The following is a 19,004-nucleotide window of genomic DNA, read 5'->3' as shown; positions in this document are numbered from 1 at the left end:
ATGAAACATTTGTGCATATCTGTTTCATTTACTTTTCAATCATAGGTGCCAAGTGCCAATTTTAATCTTGGTTCTTTATTGCTTTCATAATCTGAAAGGTTAATATGTTTCTTAATGAAATTATTCAGTTGCAGTATTTAAACAGCATTAAAGGAAGTTCAACTTCATAAACAGTTGAAACACTGTGCCTGATATAAGAATATAAAACAAACCTTACTGAGGATAAAAACATTCCAGCAGGTGATTCAAGGTTATATTGAATTGGTTATATTAATTGGTTTGCTCCATTGAAGTAGGTTGCACAATAAACCTTACCTCTGCTATAACTTTTTGCAGTCTCTGCATTAAAAAAGGTGGCCAGGAGGGAGAGGGAGGTGATCGTCTCCCTGTACTCGGCTCTTGTGAGGTCCCTTGGGAATACTGCATCCAGGCCTGGGGCCCCCAGCACAAAAAAGATTCAGAGCTCTTGGAACATGTCCAGAGGAGGGCCACTAGGATGATCAGAGGGCTGGAGCACCTCTCCTGTGAAGAAAGGTTGAGGGAACCAGGCTTGTTTAGCTTGGAGAAGAGTAAGCTCCAGGGGATCTCGTTGTGACCTTCCAGTACTTTAAGGGGAGCTTATTAACAGGAGGGGGAATGACTGTTTACATAGGTGGGTAGTGATAGGACCAGAGGGAATGGTTTTAAACAGAGGCAGGGGAGGTTTGGGTTAGATATTAGGAGGAAGTTTTTCATACAGAGGGTGGTGATGCACTGGAACAGGTTGCCCAAGGAGGTTGTGGATGCCCCATCCCTGGAGGCATTCAAGGCCAGGCTGGATGAGGCTCGGGCAGCCTGGTCTGGTGGTTGGCAACCCTGCACATAGCAGGGGATTGAAACTCAATGATCTTTGAGGTCCTTTTCAACCCAGGCCATTCTATGATTCTGTGATTCTGTGAACTCTTCACTTAGCAATACAATAGTAACCACTAGTTTTATACCAACAGTGAAAATATTAGAAAACATTTAAGAACTGGTAACTTCTTTCAGCCATATAGTTAATTAAACCTGCTGTGTTGTTCTCAAATAGATGTGAGAGCAATGGCATTAATTCCAGGTTCTATTCCTATCCTTTCACTTTTGTTAGATTAGCAGCAGCTCAAGGAGATGTGCTGTTCTTTTCCAAAGGGTGCTGTTTTACTTGCCAGATGGTTTATATTGAATTCTCTTGTGCAATAAGAATTCTGCATGCAGTTTTTCATTTGCTCTTCACTTGTTCATCTGAAAAGAATGAGTAAAAAAAACCTTAACAACAAGATCAAAATAATCTGGCAGCTCAGAAAGCAAACAAAGAACCAAAGAAGTCCCTTTGTGTGGTTTAGTCAGCCACACAAGTCAGAGAGTTTTATTTGGGCTACTTAAGGTACAGCCTTCCACTGGGTAAGCAACAGCAGATCTGCAAACACTGTGACTTTGGTTTGCCACGGGCTTGTACTGAGGGGGAAATTGCATCTTAACCCAGGCAGAAACACTGAAAGTTTCCTTGGCTACCTCTGCACATAGCAATCCTAATCTGTGAACTGATAGTGATAACTTCTTTTCTGTGGTTAACAAATAAAAAGTTAGCATGTGGCCTTTTTTTTCCCTTCTGGTTTTTTCCTGAACCGTATGCTCTTCAACCTTCAGATATAGATAATGCATACAGTTATTGTTCATACAAGTTGAGTCATGTCAGTTAAAAGCCTGTTGGTTTTTTTTCTTTAGTGAAATAGTTAAGTCAATATGAAAGTAGTTGTGGAGTAGCTACATCTGACAAAGATGCTTGTGTTAATGTTAGCTATCAACCTAGATTTTACATACTAGCTAGATTTAGACTAATTACTATTTTGCTATTTTAACTGCACTAGTGTAGTTAGAGGTACACTTTTGTGTGTGACTTAAAAGGTAGTCTTTATCCTGTATTTCAAATAATGTATAATTGTAAATATTTTTAATTTATCTTCCTATTTATTTATTTTTCTAATAACAGCAAAATGAGGAATGTTTGCAAAGGAGTTCAAGTATTGCTAGATGCTTGTTCAATCAGACACAGAAGAGAATATCGTGACGTTGGGTTTTTCAGTCTTTTACTGGGAGTTTGTGGATTTTTTTCATGGATATTTTTAAGATTAAGGGCAGAATGTGAAGGTGAAGAAGCAATTTCAACTGTGAAAATAGGCAGTGAAATGGGAAAAGAAATAATAGAAGCTTTATAGGTGAGATGAGAAAGTCCATATAATTCTAGTAATCTAGGACAGATACCACACGAGTAATATCTCGATAAGCAAGACTGTTTTCAAGATAACCATTGTTGCAAACAAGCAGAGCTTTACTGCTGTTTACTTGAGGTAGCTTCAGCATAGGCACCACCCTATCATCCCCTACTCTGTCTGCATTCTCTCCCCAGGAAAACCAGAAAGACTGCTGAGATAAGAGATGGTGGTTATGTGAAGTACTGCAAGATTCAAGTGGTTCTCTGATGTAAAGCTGTGTTTTACTTTACTTTCTCTTCCAGTAGAAATGGTACTTCTGCAATGGGATACCCAAATGAAGCAATTTTTTTCCCTAAGCTGTTCACTGCTGAATTTCTGTAACATATTTTGTAAAAGTAATTTGTGATTAGTATTGGTAGTATGCTGTTATTAATGATGCCTTCTTTGAGTCCCCCCTGCAAGCCTTCTAAGTTCATGAAGGAGCCTACTGAAAGCCGATTTGAGATGGTGTCATCCGGTAGAAATCACAGTTCTTACACGTCTTTGAAACAGCAAGCATCTTTTCCCTATGTAAGAATGTACCCCGCCGCATTGCTGCTTGAACAGAGAGATTTGGGGGAATTGTAGGTTCTTGGGGAATGTTAACATTCTTTGCTATTTATGTGAAGATTGGAAAGCAACTCAGTATTCATGAGAACAAGTTGTTTTCTATGGTATTTTAGTTATAGTCTAGTGGGAACATTAGAATTGACTTGTTTGTAATAGCTCCTACTTTTTTGGTCATGTGAGGGAGCATAAAATGTGAATTAGAGAGGAGCTCAGCATCAGTGTTGACTTCAGCAATTTAAAAAACCGTTGTATTACGTGTTGTCTTCTTTGTTTCTTAGTACATAGGTGTGTATGTTGACTCATCTACCTATTTTTAAAACAGTTGTGCTGTTTTTTTCTCCTATGACTCAACTTCAGCCGTTTCATTGTAAATTACTGCAGCTATTAAAAGAGAGCTTTCTTGAGAAGGCAATTGAATTTAAATCAAATGACCAGTTGCTCTGGTAGCAAGCACGGTGCCACTATCAATCTTTTATCTCAACCCCAAAATGTTAAAACATCTCTGCAAGCTGTATGAAACGTGGAGAGTTCAACTGATATATCAGCAATTTGGAAAACTGAATTTGTTTCTGAGCCTTACCACAAGTTTGAAATGAGCGTAGTTAAGATAAACTGATCTGGGTTTCAGTAACATAACATCAGCATTGTTAACCACTGTTTTTGTCCTCTATTTGCTCCCACAGTGGAACTCTAAATGTTTCCAGGTAAAATAACACTTGGCATTCATAGATGATTCTTTCTCTTTCCAAATGTTATGTAAGCTAGTGGAAAGGATTGTGGTTCTTACTGGATATGAGAATTCAAAAGTTACGTGATAAAACAGCACCCTTTGGAGAAGAACAGCATATCCCTGTGAGCAATGAATAGAAAGTTATAAAGGCCATCTTAAGTATGTTCTCACAGAATTCTACAATCATCTCCAGTTGTTTTCTGCTTGTATCAATCATCTGATTGTTTTGAGAGGAGGTTTATGTAATACTTCAAAAAGTAGCTTATGTAATACTTCACAGTACTTTTCTCCTGTGTTTTTAGGTATTAAACTATGTATTGATTTTGGTGCAGTATCTATTAGTTATGTAAGCTTGCAGTATTTTTAATGGACAACGAGTTTGAAGTGCAGTACTGTTATCTAAGGTAATCAGGGAATAATTTGTTGCATAAACTACAAGCCCAGGTGTCCAAGAGAATTAGTTCTACAAGAGAAAATGACAAGTATTCATAGAAAAAAATATCCCATCTTAGTTCATACATAGAAACTAGACTAAATATTTTGAAAATGTGGCTTCCATTCCTTGATTGTTTTAATATTGATTTATCTTTACTTTCTGTTTTGTTCTGAGACAGCATCAAAGGAGCAGTTTGCAAAGTCCTTGAAATCAGAACCTGGCGATAAGGATGACTTGGTAATACTGGATGATATCTTCAGTGCTTCCTCCCTGGAAGAGGGAGAATTCAGCAAAGAATGGACAGATGTTTTTGGACAGGATGATCTTGCCATGAACTCTTCAGCTGGAGATGAGGATAACAGTTCAGCTGTGGCATTGACTCCATCAGGCTATTTGCCCTCTCAACTATTAGACCAAAATATGAATGACTTGCAGTCATCTTTACATGGTAAGAGCTCATCTTGATATGTTATCATTTTGTTTTTGCTTTTAAGCTTCAGAGTACGGCTTTCTGCTATTTAGAAGTGTAGTGATGTTGTGCCATAGCTGCAGAAATGCTGAAGTTAAAGTGAAATGTGACCTGGAGAGGAGAGGAACATGCATTTTTCTTCTAGCCCTGCATTTAGATTTGTGAAGGAATTACTTTAAAGCCTGAAGTCAGAATAATTATCTTGAATATTTTCATTATTATTCCTGAAAGGTCTTTGACATGTTTTTTCTGTATTAGAAAATACGTGTGAATGGGTTTTACTGTTTGAACTATGACTGCTGTGTCTGTTTGTTAAGGGGCCAAAGAACCAAAAATGATTACTGTATTTTGTCTGGAAATACTACTTTTAAACAACTTAGTGAAAATCAATTGCATTTATTTTCTGTATCCTACACTGTTGTCGGGTAGGGATATAAGTGAGGTAAGAGTGGAATACCTTTTCCTAGCAGCCACGCTGGTGAATTTGTGTTGTAGGCTGCACATCTGTCTACTGATACAAGTGACCACTCCTCCTCTCCCTGGTGTTCTATGCTATTCTCTTTCTTGAGCTTTTTGAGCAATGGGAAGGGGAAAGGAAGAAGGGGATACAAGAGGAAAGCCTTCCCACTGCTTCTTTGGCCTGAGGGAGGGAGCGTGGTTAATCAGCCAACAACAGCTACCTTTACCCACCCCACTGTCTGTAGCTGCCAGCCCAGATTCTGTGTAGGGTGCTGCAAACTGGAGGAGGATCGTGCTGTTTTGGGCCCTGTCCCAGCAGTCGTTTTCATCTCCTTTGGGGAAGAGTGCTGTAGTAAGACTAGCAGACTGATTTCATCCTGAAGACTACTTCTTGGAACCTGTGAAACTCATATAATCACGTAGGATATGTACTGACCTGTGTCATTTTGGCAAGAATAAGAAAGTCAAAGTTACCTGGTAATTAATTCAGTTACTGTTCCTTCTTCCCAGCACAAGCAAGATACTTGGGTTCACTGACTTCAATATTTAGATGAGAGCTGGGCAAATGACATTTGCAACGCTGTGCAATTTTATGATTAGATATATGCATATATGAGTATGATTAATAGAACGAAGAGGGACTGGAACAGTGTAGGAATTGACTACATACAATAGGAACAGAAAAAAAATGAGTCTTAGTCACTGCATTGTCAAATGGAACAGGGACAAAAGGAACAATGAAAAACACCTTTTTTGATGCAAGGGCGTACACAGATTTTAAGCAAATGAGTAAAAATAGCGATATATATGTTCTGAGAATTGCTTTTCTTGACTTTTTGTATGTTTTTAAATGTAAATGTTTTTTCAAGGAGAAATATTTATGCATATATGTATATAATATATTCAGACAGCTGAGTATCTGTTTTGTTGCTGTCTCTTCCACTTGCATGAGACAGTGACATTGGTTGTGCAAGTTACGTATGTTGCATTCATGAAGCACTAGAAATAGGAAAGTAGTTCTGTCAGTGTAACATCATAGTAGAATCACACATTAAAAGAGTAAAACAGATTAATGTTTTCAAATTAATTTCCATGATTTTGGGAGAAGATAATGGTAATTGATCTACTGGCATTTGAAAAGCCAGTCAACTCAAATGATCATATCTGATAATCATCATGTTCCTGGCTGAGTCTAGTAGTCAAGTGAAATGCATTATTTTTACTTTTTATCTGAAGGAAATTGTATGCTTTTTATATCTTGTGAAATCTCATTTCTTCTGAAACTGCATTTCACTTCATGGGACTTCTTTCATATAACCTTGTCAGATCTGTGAGCAGTGACTGTTTAGAAAACAAAAAAAATACTAGCTGCAGTAGAAGCATGTCTAAACAAAAATATTAGAATATGTGAGTTATGGATATTTTACTGAGGCATTTGGGATACATCTGTGCACTGTGCTGTACTTTTTTTTCCCCCTAATTGATGGGATTGTTTAATAATTATTCAGTGTGAGGTGCTGCAGCAGAGCCTAGATGTGCATGCTTCCTGTGTGAATTTGGCCTTAAGACCATAAAAATTCTTAAAACTCACATGCTTAACTTTAAGCACGTTAACTTTTCTATTAACTTCAGTGGGATTACTTACTTATTTTATGTTAAGCACACTCATAAATCTTTGAGGCTTTGTTTTTTCTCTGCCTCAGATCTTAATCTGTAAAACAGGCACAGTGCTATGCAGGTTGTAAACTGTTACGGTCAGGAATTCCCAGCTCCGAGTTCTCTCTGGCTGTATTTATTGACAGGATCTAGCACAATGGGACTCCAAATTGCTAGGGGACTACCAAGTGCTGTTTTAAAATGTCTAAAAATATATATATGTGTGTGTGTGTGTGTGTGTGTATATATATACACACAAATATCAAAAACAAAGTATGATCCCAGTGAATCTTTTATATCCCATTCTAAATACAGCTTTGCAGTTCAGTTGCCATGCCACTTTTTCACAGAGAGCACTGGCTTTCTCCTTCATGTTTATGGCCACATTTACTTACCCCACTGAGAATTCCTCTTTGTATCACCTACATATGCACATATTCTAGTCGGTAAGAAAATGTGCAGCTTACTGTTTCCATTTCTAAATTTAATTGTGGTAACTTTGTGAAGAAGCTTGCTGAAGAGCAAGCTGTTTGGTTTCCTTGCTGTCACAGCGATAACCTTCTGTCTAGTCACAGAATGAATTTGCCCTGTGAACAAGGCAAACTAAAACAAGTGTGGGGCCAGCAAATGCTGTTACACTGATACAGACTGTAGTTTGGTTTTGAAAGGCACAGGCTTTGTTCTCTGCAGCTCACCGTGAGTGGGTGGTAAAAACAAAATTCATGAAAGTATTTCATAAAAATGCTGTGGCAATCTTTCCCAAAGCCTTCATGGATCCAGAATTTCATAATATGAGCATTGTCTATTTTACAGAACATTTTTGATTGGATTTTTTTATGGTTAGGTTTTTTTTTTGCTTTCAAAGTGATGCTTGAGCTGCCTGTGCTGTAATGAAGAGACCCAGAGCACAGCACCATGTGGGCTCACCAGATCTCAGCTCAGAGAGTCAAACGGAGGGGTCCAAGCAGCTGGGTGCCTCACAGTGTTCCACTCTGTGCTCCCACATTTGCAGTGATGCACGATCATATTGGTTTCTTCCTGAGCTCACTGAAGGCAGTGGAACTTGCACAGAAACTTTCCAGGCAGCACTGCCCATTCATTGCTCTGAAATTAGGATTTGGCCCCGTTCTTTGAAACTCTCATTTTATCCACTGCTATCCATGACATGCAAAGCACTTTCCCGCAATGCATACGCGTGCAAATGAAAGCATTACAGTTTTCTGTAGTTGTGTCCTCTGCCATTCTTCTCTTTTGTAATACAAGCAGAGAAAATGTATGAAAAAGTATGAAAAGTATGTCACTCTGAAGTGTTAATGCCTTATTTTTTTTTAATTTGAAAGATTAAACTCTTAAGATCACATTTTCAGGAGGTATAAGCTGGCCTGTAAGCCTTTGTTGCCTTTGCCTAGAACAAACGTATGTGAGCCTTCTGCATCCAGATTTTCAGGAAGTTTTAAGTTTCTCAGAGATACAGAGGATGTTTGTGGCTTAAAATTCCCTTTCTGATCTATGTGATTTTTATAGAAACACTCTTCTTGCTTCCTTTTAATAACACAGCATGGGCCTTGAGTCCTTTATAGTCAATGCCAGATCAGAGTGATGAGAATAAGCTGTTAGAGGAAGGAAGGGTTTCTGTAACATAATGGCTGTTGCAGCAGCTCTTGCTATCTGACAGTGGTCTCAAAAGTGAAGAAAGTAAGGGGAGGAAGGAAGACGAGAACAGATAAAGGATGTGAGAGTGTGAACTTGTAGAAAAAGAGGCTGAAAAAGGAAATACTAGCCATGTGTACAGATGAATATCTTGTTTCAGATACTGAAGAATTAGATATACGAGTTCCTTGAGGTGGATGGATAATTGACCAAGGCAACACTTAAAGGAGGTGGCATTGAAATAAGAAATAGAAGCAATCTAATCACATCTGTATTCTAATCCTGGTATTAGAAATATGACCTCCGGTCCTCTAAATGTGATAAAGCATAATAATTTAAATACCTTAAACCACGGACCATTTTTCCTATGTTTCTGTGGTATGCTGTCCCTAATTCATTTTGCCAGCCTGGCTCATCCAGCTTCAATAACTGCAGTTGTCATTATTATCTTGAGGTTATGTGCGCAGAGGAACAATAAATTGTGAATACCCAGTTTCACTTCTTTCCACATAGTTGCTCTCTCCCTGGTGAGAAGATCCTTACCATGAAGGATAACTAAAATACACTCAATTAAAACCCAGCTTTAAGTTAGCTGCAAGTAGTTCATCTAGAATTTAATTCTTCAGTGTTTGGCAACAAATGATGTCTTTTTTCAGAATTAATGATTTCATAATTCATTAAATAACCCAGGGCCACAAAATGCATTTGTTTCTGGAACAGTTGATGAAATAAATGTTTGGAACTGTAAAAGTAAAGGAAGATGTAAAAAAAAAAAAATGTTTTTTGCCCATGTGTAGCTGATGTTCCTCATTCTACAGCTGTGGCACACTTAATACTGGCATATTAAGTGTGATTGGATTAAAGATACAAAAAATACCAAAACAACCCTATCTTTCTTTAGCTAGGTTAAAGGTGTGAAAAGTGTAAACAGTTCCTTGAATCTGGAGATGAAGAAACTGATCCACAGATGCTCTGTTCTTAAGGGTGTTGTTTGTCTGCAGTATCTTCCTGCTGATTTCTCATGTACGAGGAAAGATAGAGAAGGCCGTAACCAAAACAGCACTGTGCTCCATCACCTAGTGTGAGCACTGTGCTGCTGGAGAGTGAAGTCTCAGAGCTGACAAGGTAATTCTTACCACTAATGCTGCTATACTATTGAATTTTAGGGTGGGCAGCTAACAGTGGGAGCCCCCTGTCTATACCACAGCCAGCACAGAAACCAAACAGCCTGAATGTGAATGCTAACAAGACGCCAGTGAAAGGTGGTAAGTCATTTAGTTTTTGAGATGCTTTGCTTTTCCTCTTTAACTGTGACTTACATCTTGCTAGTTTTCTCACCTCATCTACCACAACAAAGCCTGTTTTTATAGCATTTACACATCAAGAGTTTTGTTGCTACTGCTTTGCTCTCTCAGTGTTGATTATATGTACAGTGTTTGTGCGTATGTTTTGTTTGTAGGCTTCAGTGCTGGTATGTCAGAAGAATAATGTACTGAGTAACAAGTGAGCTCACACTACAGTTTGTTCTGCTACTTCAATTTTGAGTCATACGGAAAAGCATCTGCATGCACTAGTGTAAGCTAAAGAGTGTTCTGAGGCTCTAGGCTATAATGCAGGCTACTGATAAGACAGAAGAGCCATCATAAATTTCACTGATAACATGCATCATATCAGTAGTTGTCTGTATGAAACAATTCGCTTGTGGCGAAGAGTATAGTCCTGCTATCTACTGAGACAAAGCCCTGCTGATTTTGACTAGGGCTTTTTTGATAGGAGAACCAGGAATGCATTGCATCCTTATTCTAGTTAGCAGCCTATTTTGTGCATTCATTTTCAAGCAGAAGTTGTTTCAGATATGGTCAGTGCAGAAGGAAGGAGCACTGTGTATTCCTTCCCCTGCCTCCCAGGATTAAACTAATGACTGCTTTTAGCCTAGTAGAAAAAGACAGTTAGGATGTTTTGGGAACTGGTTGGGAGATAAATAAGATGTCTCAGCTGCAATACCTTCACCAGAAATACGAAGAGCATTCGGCTACTCTAAAATCTGTGTCTGTGAAAGTGACAGGTTCTCTAGCCTCACAGACATGAAGATGGAATTAATGCCAAGCAGAGCATATTTTGCCCATAAATTCCTTATTTGACAAAAAATGCTTTCATTTAGTGTTCAACATTATCCTTCTGAGTAGAAGAGTACATCTTATTTTGTACATTTTTTTTAATATCAATCAAAAAATCTACCCTTATACTAGAAGCTGTACTTGAGACATGATTTATGATATTGTGTGGGGAATTCAGTCCAGTAAGACTGAAGGTTGAAAGTAGAGTTTGCTTCCATTTAGCTTTTGCTTTTTTGCAGGCATGCAGGTGTGTACACAAGCAGTCTCACACACACAGGTACATGTCTCTGACACTGGACTCAGGTGAAATTCATCAGCTTCAACAAATTCAAATGCAAGGTCTTGCTCCTGGGTTGTGGCAACCCCCACTATCAGTGCAATCTGGAGGATGTTAAGGATGGAGCACAGCCCTGCTGAGAAGGACTTAGGGGTACCGGTGGAGGGGAAGCTGGGCATGAGTCAGCAGTGTGCCTTCACAGCCCAGAAAGCCAACTATATCCTGGGCTGTATTAAAAGAAGTGTGGCCAGCAGTGTGAGGAAGGTGTTCCTGCCCCTCTGCTCTGCACTGGTGAGGCATCACCTGGAGTTCTGTGTCCAGATATGGAGCCCTCAATACAGGAGAGACACTAACCTGTTGGAGTGTGTCCACAAAAATGATCCCAGGGATGGAACACCTCTCCTATGAGGACAGGCTGAGAGAGCTGGGGCTGTTCAGCCTGGAGAAAAGAAGACTTCAGGAAGACCTGATAGTGGCCTTTAAGTATCTTCTGGAGGGCTTTGAAAAGAAAGAGAACAGACTTTTTAGCAGGATTTGTTGTGACAGGACAAGAAGTGGTTTCAAACTGAAGAAGGGGAGATTTAGATTAGATATAAGGAAGAAGTATTTTTTTTTCCTATATGTGTGGTGAGGCACTGGCATGGATTTCCCAGAGAGGTGGGGGATACCCAGATCCTTGGAGACATTTATGGTGAGGCTGGACCAGGGTCTGAGTGACCTTGTCTTGCAGTAGCTCTCCCTTTTCATTGCAGGGGAGTTGGACTAGATGACCATTAAAGTTCCCTTCCAACTCAAAGGATTCTATGATTCTATGGAAATACCTTTCACTAAAGCTTGACAGAGACTATTTGTAATTGAAGTGTTCTGTACTTATCATGGCAGGAGATGTATAAAGTACACAGGCAGACAGATGTAAAACATTTGTTCTTAACGAAGTTCCATATTCTTTTAAAGGTGGTGTTTTAAAATGCAATCACTCATTCTGATTTTCTTGTCAGAAGTGCCCTTAGTAATAAGTGAAACAACAGCATTTGTTTGACCTCAGCCAAACTTTCAGTCAGTTTTGTTTTGAAATAGCTGACGAGGAAGAACTCCAAGTTTGTACTTTTATTTATTTATTCATTTTTCCCCAGAACCTACAAGGAATCCTAAAGACCGGACTGCCTGGTTCAGTATCTTTGCTGACCTTGACCCGTTATCCAATCCTGATGCTGTTGGGAAAACTGATAAAGAACATGAATTGCTTAATGCATGAGTCAGCTGCCCATGGTAACGCACATTCTTCCATTCATCAACACTGTTTTGGGGTTTAAAAAAAAAAAAAAACTAATTAAAATTAGTATGTTGTTGTGAAACTTTAAAGTATGTGCCATGATTACAAAACAAATTCCTCTTTTATATAGGTACAGTTACTTGCTCTTGTTTTGTATAAAGAGTTTGCATTTATTTTCTACATGGATTTACAAAAATGAGTTTAAGAATTAGGGCAGATTTCTTGCCAAATTAGATGATCTGTCTGCTGAAAACACTGTCTTTGCCTGAGGTGATGCAGAGCTAACACTGGAACGAAATACAAATTGCAAGCTTATTTTTTTATAATGTTTATTGAGTAAATTAAAGAAAAATAATGTAAGTGAGGAGGCTGCATGAGTCAAACACCTATTGCATATAATATATATATATATTACTGCTACATTTGGGTGTCAACTAAATTTGTTTTGTTAGTACTCACAATGAAAAATCTGTGCTGGAGCTAATTATTGAAGAAATACATCTGGGTCTATGCAGCCATGGAAATTGTGCCCTTTCTGATTTAAATTCTTAGACAAACTGTTACTACCAAAATGGCCAGAAGTCTTCTTTTCTGACTTTTTTTTCCATTGCACCAACAGAATTTGCACCTGTTTGCAGAAGTTTCTTGCAACTGATGATTTACCATGCCTTCAAAACATTCATATTTCTGTTCAGAGTATTTTTCATCAAATTTATTTCTGAAGCATGTGTTACTTTGAGCTTGTTGTGACGCTAACTCTTTAATAAAATGATTTTCACAAGAAAGTGCTTTTATTCCCAGTGTTGGTTGAGATGGTGGAGTGCTGCTGAGTTGGTACGTAACAAGCATCCGAAGGTAACAGATGGCCAGTTTTTAGGCAGTACTTAATGATTACCAGTACCTCACGTTGTTTTGGAATAGTACTGCAATAGGATAATAAGAGAATGTGAATTTACTCGGTGTCTCTTTCTCTCCCGACCCTCCCTTTATAGCAAAGGAAGGTATAAAAAATGTGTCAGCAGTTGCTTAATATTGCAAGTTATGCATGCTTGCTATGTGTACTGTATTGGGCTTGCTTTGCAATTTATTATGTTTGGCCTTTTAAAATTCAGCTGATTTTCACCTGCTCATAACTGTATGCTCAGTTAGTTAATCCTTGCCTTGGGGTCTGTTAGATAACTAAGTACCTGCACTGTGCAACTCAAGGTGACTGTGTAATACAGAAGTTAACTGAGCCGTGCTGCTCCTCAAGCATAGTAGAACATGATCTGATGGCTGCACTGGGCAACATGAATGTGTATTTAGCTAAAAAGCTATGTGGTACTGGTGGAAGGGTGAGCAGGAATGACTGGAATCCAGCTGGCTGAACCCTCGTCAAGTTTTGAGCACCTGCATACAAATTTATAATGTTCAAAATGCTGCTTAAGGTGCCACATAGCTGTGAAGTCCAAAAATGGAAGATATTTTTGTTTTTGCCATTTATGCTGTTTATGTGTATTTTCATGTTTAGTGGATAGCCTGATCTCTTTAGGGAGTACCCAGCACTGGGTGGGGCCATTCTGTTGTGCTGTCAGTAGGACACAGAAGCTCATGGAGGCACAGATACCTGTTTGTGAAGGTCAGTGTTTCCTGCTGTTTGGTAATGGCTCCTTGCTCAATAAGCTGTCACCTGTGAAGTCTCTCCTGAGATGTGTAACTTCCTGGGGCATTGCAGGGGAGCAGCCTGAGGTCCTGACTTTGAGTGCAGTCTGTGGCAGTAAGGAAGGCATCTGCAAAGATTATATTTGTCTTGATACTTGTTAGAATACTTATGGGCCATCTATTCTAGCTAATGGGTAAAGCAGTTCTGATTAAAGCAAAGGTGAGGCTAAAACAGCTCATTTGCTGTACTTTGAGTTAGAAAGAAATAAGACTCAAAAAATTCTTGTGTTTGTGTTTTTTTGGTCACAGATTGTAGACTTCCAGGATGCTTAAAACAAACAAACAAAACGCTCCTGTCTTAAGTGGGAAAATTGAGGACATGGCACAGGTTCAGCTAAAAGTGTTCTGAATCTTCGTCATGTTTTAGATCATACTTTTTATGTGACAGAATCCACAACTGCAGGTATTTCCCTTAAAACTGCAATACTGATCAGTTCATGCTATGAATTCCTGTATCATATTTTTTTAAAATTAGTCAGCTTTGAATTTTTAGCTTTCTGCCTGTGCCATTTTTCACACTTTTAAATGGAAGAAGCCAGAGGTGTTTAATACGTAATTTTGCTGAAAGAAAAGCAGTTGAAACCCCTCTGTACAGCGTGTTGTTATCGTGACCATTTCATTTAAGAAAATAGGAGCAGACAAACGAAACACCTTGCAGAAAGGCATTTTTTGGTGGCAGAAATCTTAATTGCAGAGGTGGAAGCAATACTTCACTGATCATAATGCGTATGGGATATGCTTGTCTACAGCCTGGGCTACAGAGCAACTGCATGCCACAGTGCCATTGTTGGAGGATTTTCTATGATGTGTGTACAGGCTCAGCAGTAATTGGGACATCAGGGTAGCAAAGCATTGTGGCAAAATTGTGCATTGATTGTTCTACACACAGAATGCTCATCTTGATTTAATATGCTTCATTCCAAATGCGTATACTTGTTTTGTAGCCAATTGTCTTAAAATAAAAACAGCTGCAGAACCCCCCTGTGGTGGATGAAAACAGTGGTAATTGATTAACTGTCTTCATCAGGAAGTTTATTAAAGTTGATGTAGTGGATTTTGATGAGTCTGGGTTTTTACAAATCCAAGAGCAGCTATTTCTGGGAGGTTGGAGTGTGCACCTTGGAAGATTGAATAGCTTGTGGAGAGAACTAACATGGAACTTTTTATGACCTCCATAAGTGACCGGAATTCAATTCCAGCATCATAGAATACAATGCAGCTTGTTCCCTTCTGTTCTTTCCACATGCAGATCTCAAAGAGGGGAGCTTAGATATAAGGAAAAAATCTTTTACAGTGAGGGTGATGAGGCCCTGGAACAGGTTCCTGGATAAGGCCCAGGGCAACCTGATCTAGCAGTGGTATCCCTGCTCATTGCAGGGGTGTTGGACTAGATGGCCTTCAGAGGTCCCTTCCAACTCTAAGGATTATGTGAGTCTATAAATTGATGTACTTTGATGCGTGGAAGTTGGACAAACTGGTCTTGACAGCTCCAATATGCAGGAGATTGCTATGAGGACCCAGGCACTGTGTCACGTCAGACTTGAGTTTTCTCAGGGCATCTGCCATCTTATACCACCATTGGAGATCCTGGGTGAGCACCAGTGACAAATGCTCCTGGTTGTTCCATTCTTGGCTGCAGTTTTTCCAATGAATGTGGGGTGAGTTAGCCCTAAGGCAGAGGAGGAAGACCTGGAGGGTCCTGCCTACTCTCTACAGTTACTCAGAGCAACAGCAAGACCTTGGAGTGGTAAAAGCATATGTGAGGGTCCCCTTTTTCCAGCTCTCTTCCTTTTCTGTCCACCAAGCAGCAGTCAGGGAGGCACAGTAGAAATGCTAAGGAGGAGCTGGGTGGTCAGGGGAAGCCCTGTGTGCTGGGCAGCCTGCAGTGCTGCTCACTTAGCTCACAGGTGAGAGCAGGTTGAAGAGCTGGACCTCACAGTAACCTGTGACACAGTAATCCAGGGGCCTTGTGCAGTTCTAGTCTTTCCTGGGTGATAAGTAATATGAAGTTGAGCCCCCCCCTGTAAGCTTGGTACACTGGCTCAACTAGGATTTGCTGTACCCACCCTCTGGTTGGCCTACTTTTACAGTTTAAGCTCTTTGTTAATACCTTATTTTTAAATAAGCCACCATAGGGGAAGGCAGGAAGCAGAGCAACAACACAGCTCTCTAACAGCCAGGCAGCAGAGGGTTTGCCTCAGCTGAGAAGCAGCAATGCTGAGACAGGCTAGCACTGCATTGGTGAGCTGGGCATGTGCTGCTGGGGCTGCTGTCCCCACTCAGCATGTGAAGGAGGTGATTGTCTTCCTTTGCTCTGCCTTTGTAAGGCCCCATCTGAAGCACTGCATCCAGGGCTAGGGGCCCCAGTGCAAGAAAGATGTGGAGCTGTTGGAGTGGTTCCAGAGGAGGGCTATGAAGACACTCAGAGATCTGAAGCACCTCTCCTATGAAGAGAGACTGAGGGAGCTGGGCTTGTTGAGCACGGAGAAGAGAATGCTCCATGGAGACCTCATTGCAGCCTCGTGGTATCTAAAGGGGGCCAACAGGAAAAATGGGAGAGAATCCTTATCTGTTGTGATAGGAGATGGGGTAATGGTTTTAATCTGAAAGAAGGTAATTTTAGATTAGGTATAAAGAAATTCTTTACTGAGGGGAGTAAGGCCTTGGCACAGGCTGCCCAGAACAGTTGTGCATGTCCCATGCCTGGAAACATTTTAAGCACAGCTGCATGGAGCCCTGGGCAGACTGATCTGGTGGGTGGTGTCTCTGCCCATGGCGGGGGGGTTGGAACTGGGTGATCCTGAAGGTTCCTTCCAACCCAAACTATAATTTTGTGATGATGCTGGAGAATGTATGAACCCAAAAGCACAGGTACAGAGCGAGGGCTGTACGCAGGTGCCCCAACAGCAGCACCCACCACTGGTCCAGCACAGGACACAGAGACCCAGGTCTGTGGCTGTGCAATCATAAAGTCTGTGCCTCAGCCCTAGAGCAAAGGGTCCTCAAGTAACAGGAATTCTCATTTTCTGCTACCTCCCTGAGTTTAATTGCTGGCCCTGTGAGTGCAGCAGCATTAACACGTTCCAAGTATGACCCAGGTACCTTTATGGCAACTGAGGTGCACAGCAGACAAGGACAGCATGTTTTGCCTTTGGTAACTATCAGCCCTCCAGCACCAGGGGAGCCTGGCTGTGCCGTCAGTCACTGTTCTACCTGAGTGTTTTATTAACAATGTTCTCCTAAACGTTACCCTGACATTTCCCCTTATTCACTAATTATAAACCAGTCTAATGTTCCTGGTCAGTAGAACAAGGAGGCTACCATTTCCCTGTAGCCACATACAACTCCCAGAAGTGAAGATAAGGCTCATTCTATCTGACCCCTGTTTACTTTAAGTTGCACTGAAATCTTTATGGGGTTAACGAACGCTCCACCCAGATGCACCAGAGGTAATGAAATGGCTGCCAGCCAACCTCAGCCATTGGGTAGAGTAACTGAGCTCAGTCTCCCTTCTTTTATAAGCAAAAGTCCCCAGAGACCTGCCCTGTAGGGTGTTGCTTTCATTTTGGACTTCCTCAGCTATTGATGCAGTAGGAAAGGCCCCAGTACAAGTACTGGAAGCCATATGCCTCATGAACAGGCTGGAAATAATATGCTACACAATGAAATCACCCACTTTGTCTCCACCTATGTCAGCAGATAACAGCTGGCTGAGGGAAACAAGTACATTGAACATAGCAGGAGCAGGATCCAGCAAATTAAAAAAAAAACAACAAAAAAAAACCAGTAACCCTACTATTATTCCAAGTGCAATCCTCATTATAAATCCTTGACGCACAAAATACAGAAATTAAATTCATTGGCCACTGAGGTAACTGCTTTGCTGTTATAACTGCTGAGACAGCCTGCACTGAACTCGAGCACTCAAGCTTCAAATACAGAGGTAGCTTCACCTATCTAAATTGGGCAGGGTTTGATTCCCAAATGCCTTCTATACTGCTAAGTCTCAGTACCCTGCCCAAGGTACAGGTCCAGGGTCATCCCAGCACTTAATCTAAATGCAGGCCACCACCCTCCCACCACCCACACCATGGTGTATAGCAGACACTTGCCTAGCTGTTAACAAAGAGCTTGTGATGGCTCTGATCACACAGAAAATGTCACAAAAAATAAAAAAAAAAAAAGTGGAGAGATGTTTGAGCCAGAGCACCAGAGCCAGCATGGCAGGGAGGAGCAGCAGCAGTGACACCACAGCCTTCAGACGGGGCCTGTGGTCACCTCTACTCCTCTCCAAAGCACAGGTGAGCAAAGCCTACCTGTGAGATTGTGCAGCCGTTACTGCTCTTCATGCAGGGAAATAACAATCACGAAAATCCTTAGATGAACATCTTCCCATCGCCCCCCCTTCCCTTGTCATTCCCACGCAGCGCACTTCATGGCTTTTGCTTTCATTTTGAAGAGGCGGGATGTGATCTGTGTGATCTGCGTACACTGGCTTTGCTGACCTTTGCGGCTTCTCAGTGTCAGTGCTGCACTTTGAAGCCTGGAGGGACCTCAGAGTATCCACCAGTCCTGCAGTTCACTGTTTAAGCAGTGGGAACTTTGCCAAAACAAAGTAAAAGGGAAACAGGATTAAACAGTAAACAGAGACGATCAGGAAGAAAGGCTGCACTGCTTGCCTCAAATCCACCCCCTCCCCCCCACTCCCTCCCATGTTAACAGCCCACGCTGTTAGCAAACATTAAATGCAATCAGAAAACTCAAGAAATGCACAACAGGTCATTTTTTTACATGAGATTTCAGGAGCAGATTGAGCTGCCTGTCCAGGGGCTGCTTTTAATGAACAGTACATCTTGCCTGAAAGTGCTTTGGGTTCCCCCTCTGCTCACTCTGAACACACAGAGTATCTAATAGAGGGCTTAATTGAAGTTGATGTACATTGTGTTGTACTGTTTGATAGTTGTTATCCAAGTGAAAAAGGGAAAGTGTTTTAAGATACAGGAAAGTGCTTTTATGGCCCTAAAATAAGTCATCCTGCTGTGCAGCAATGCCAGACCAGAACATGTTCCTTTGGGAGCACTGCCAAAACAAAGCAAGTTCATTTCCACAGGGGACACATAACCCACAACAACTGGAAGAAGCCTCATGTTCTCAGGGGGGATTCAAATCACCCTAAAATCTGCTGCAGTCAGCCCAGCAGGGCACACTCCCAGAGTGCACTGATAACTATGTGATGCAGTCAGTCAAGGAGCTGATGCTCAGCAGGGCCTCATACCTACAAATGAGGGAGAACTGGTTGAGAATGTGGAGGCTGAAGTCACCATGAGGCAGAGAAGTGTAGGAAAGAAAAAAGAAAAAAGCCTTTGCCCTCTTCAGGCACCTGCTTAGAACAACAA

General features: G+C 40.8%; 1 protein-coding gene and 1 long non-coding RNA gene across 6 annotated transcripts in view; one reads left to right on the top strand and one right to left on the bottom strand.

The window, feature by feature from the left end:
* ICA1 (islet cell autoantigen 1) overlaps positions 1 to 15,348 on the top strand; it is a 70,419-nt gene extending 55,071 nt beyond the window's left edge. For 2 of the 5 annotated variants that reach the window (XM_048950692.1, XM_048950691.1), the window contains 4 exons: positions 4,185 to 4,243; positions 4,325 to 4,454; positions 9,407 to 9,505; positions 11,768 to 12,234. In XM_048950692.1, coding sequence (XP_048806649.1) covers positions 4,185 to 4,243; positions 4,325 to 4,454; positions 9,407 to 9,505; positions 11,768 to 11,889 — 410 coding nt within the window. In that variant the 3' untranslated portion in view covers positions 11,890 to 12,234. Of the gene's footprint in view, positions 1 to 4,184; positions 4,455 to 9,406; positions 9,506 to 11,767; positions 12,235 to 12,526 lie in introns of those variants that run through there. The other 3 variants (XM_048950690.1, XM_048950688.1, XM_048950689.1) reach the window with 2 other exon arrangements.
* On the bottom strand, positions 5 to 18,312 carry LOC125695777 (uncharacterized). Its single transcript, XR_007378059.1, has 3 exons — positions 17,925 to 18,312; positions 10,989 to 11,132; positions 5 to 1,260 (listed from the first exon to the last, which is right to left on the bottom strand). It is a non-coding gene; the product is annotated as an uncharacterized LOC125695777 (long non-coding RNA).
* Positions 18,313 to 19,004: the final 692 nt, after the last annotated feature.

This window comes from Lagopus muta, chromosome 7 (genome assembly GCF_023343835.1).
Source record: "Lagopus muta isolate bLagMut1 chromosome 7, bLagMut1 primary, whole genome shotgun sequence".
NCBI classification, from domain to species: Eukaryota; Metazoa; Chordata; class Aves; order Galliformes; family Phasianidae; genus Lagopus; species Lagopus muta.
This window is presented reverse-complemented; position numbering and strand designations above follow the sequence as displayed.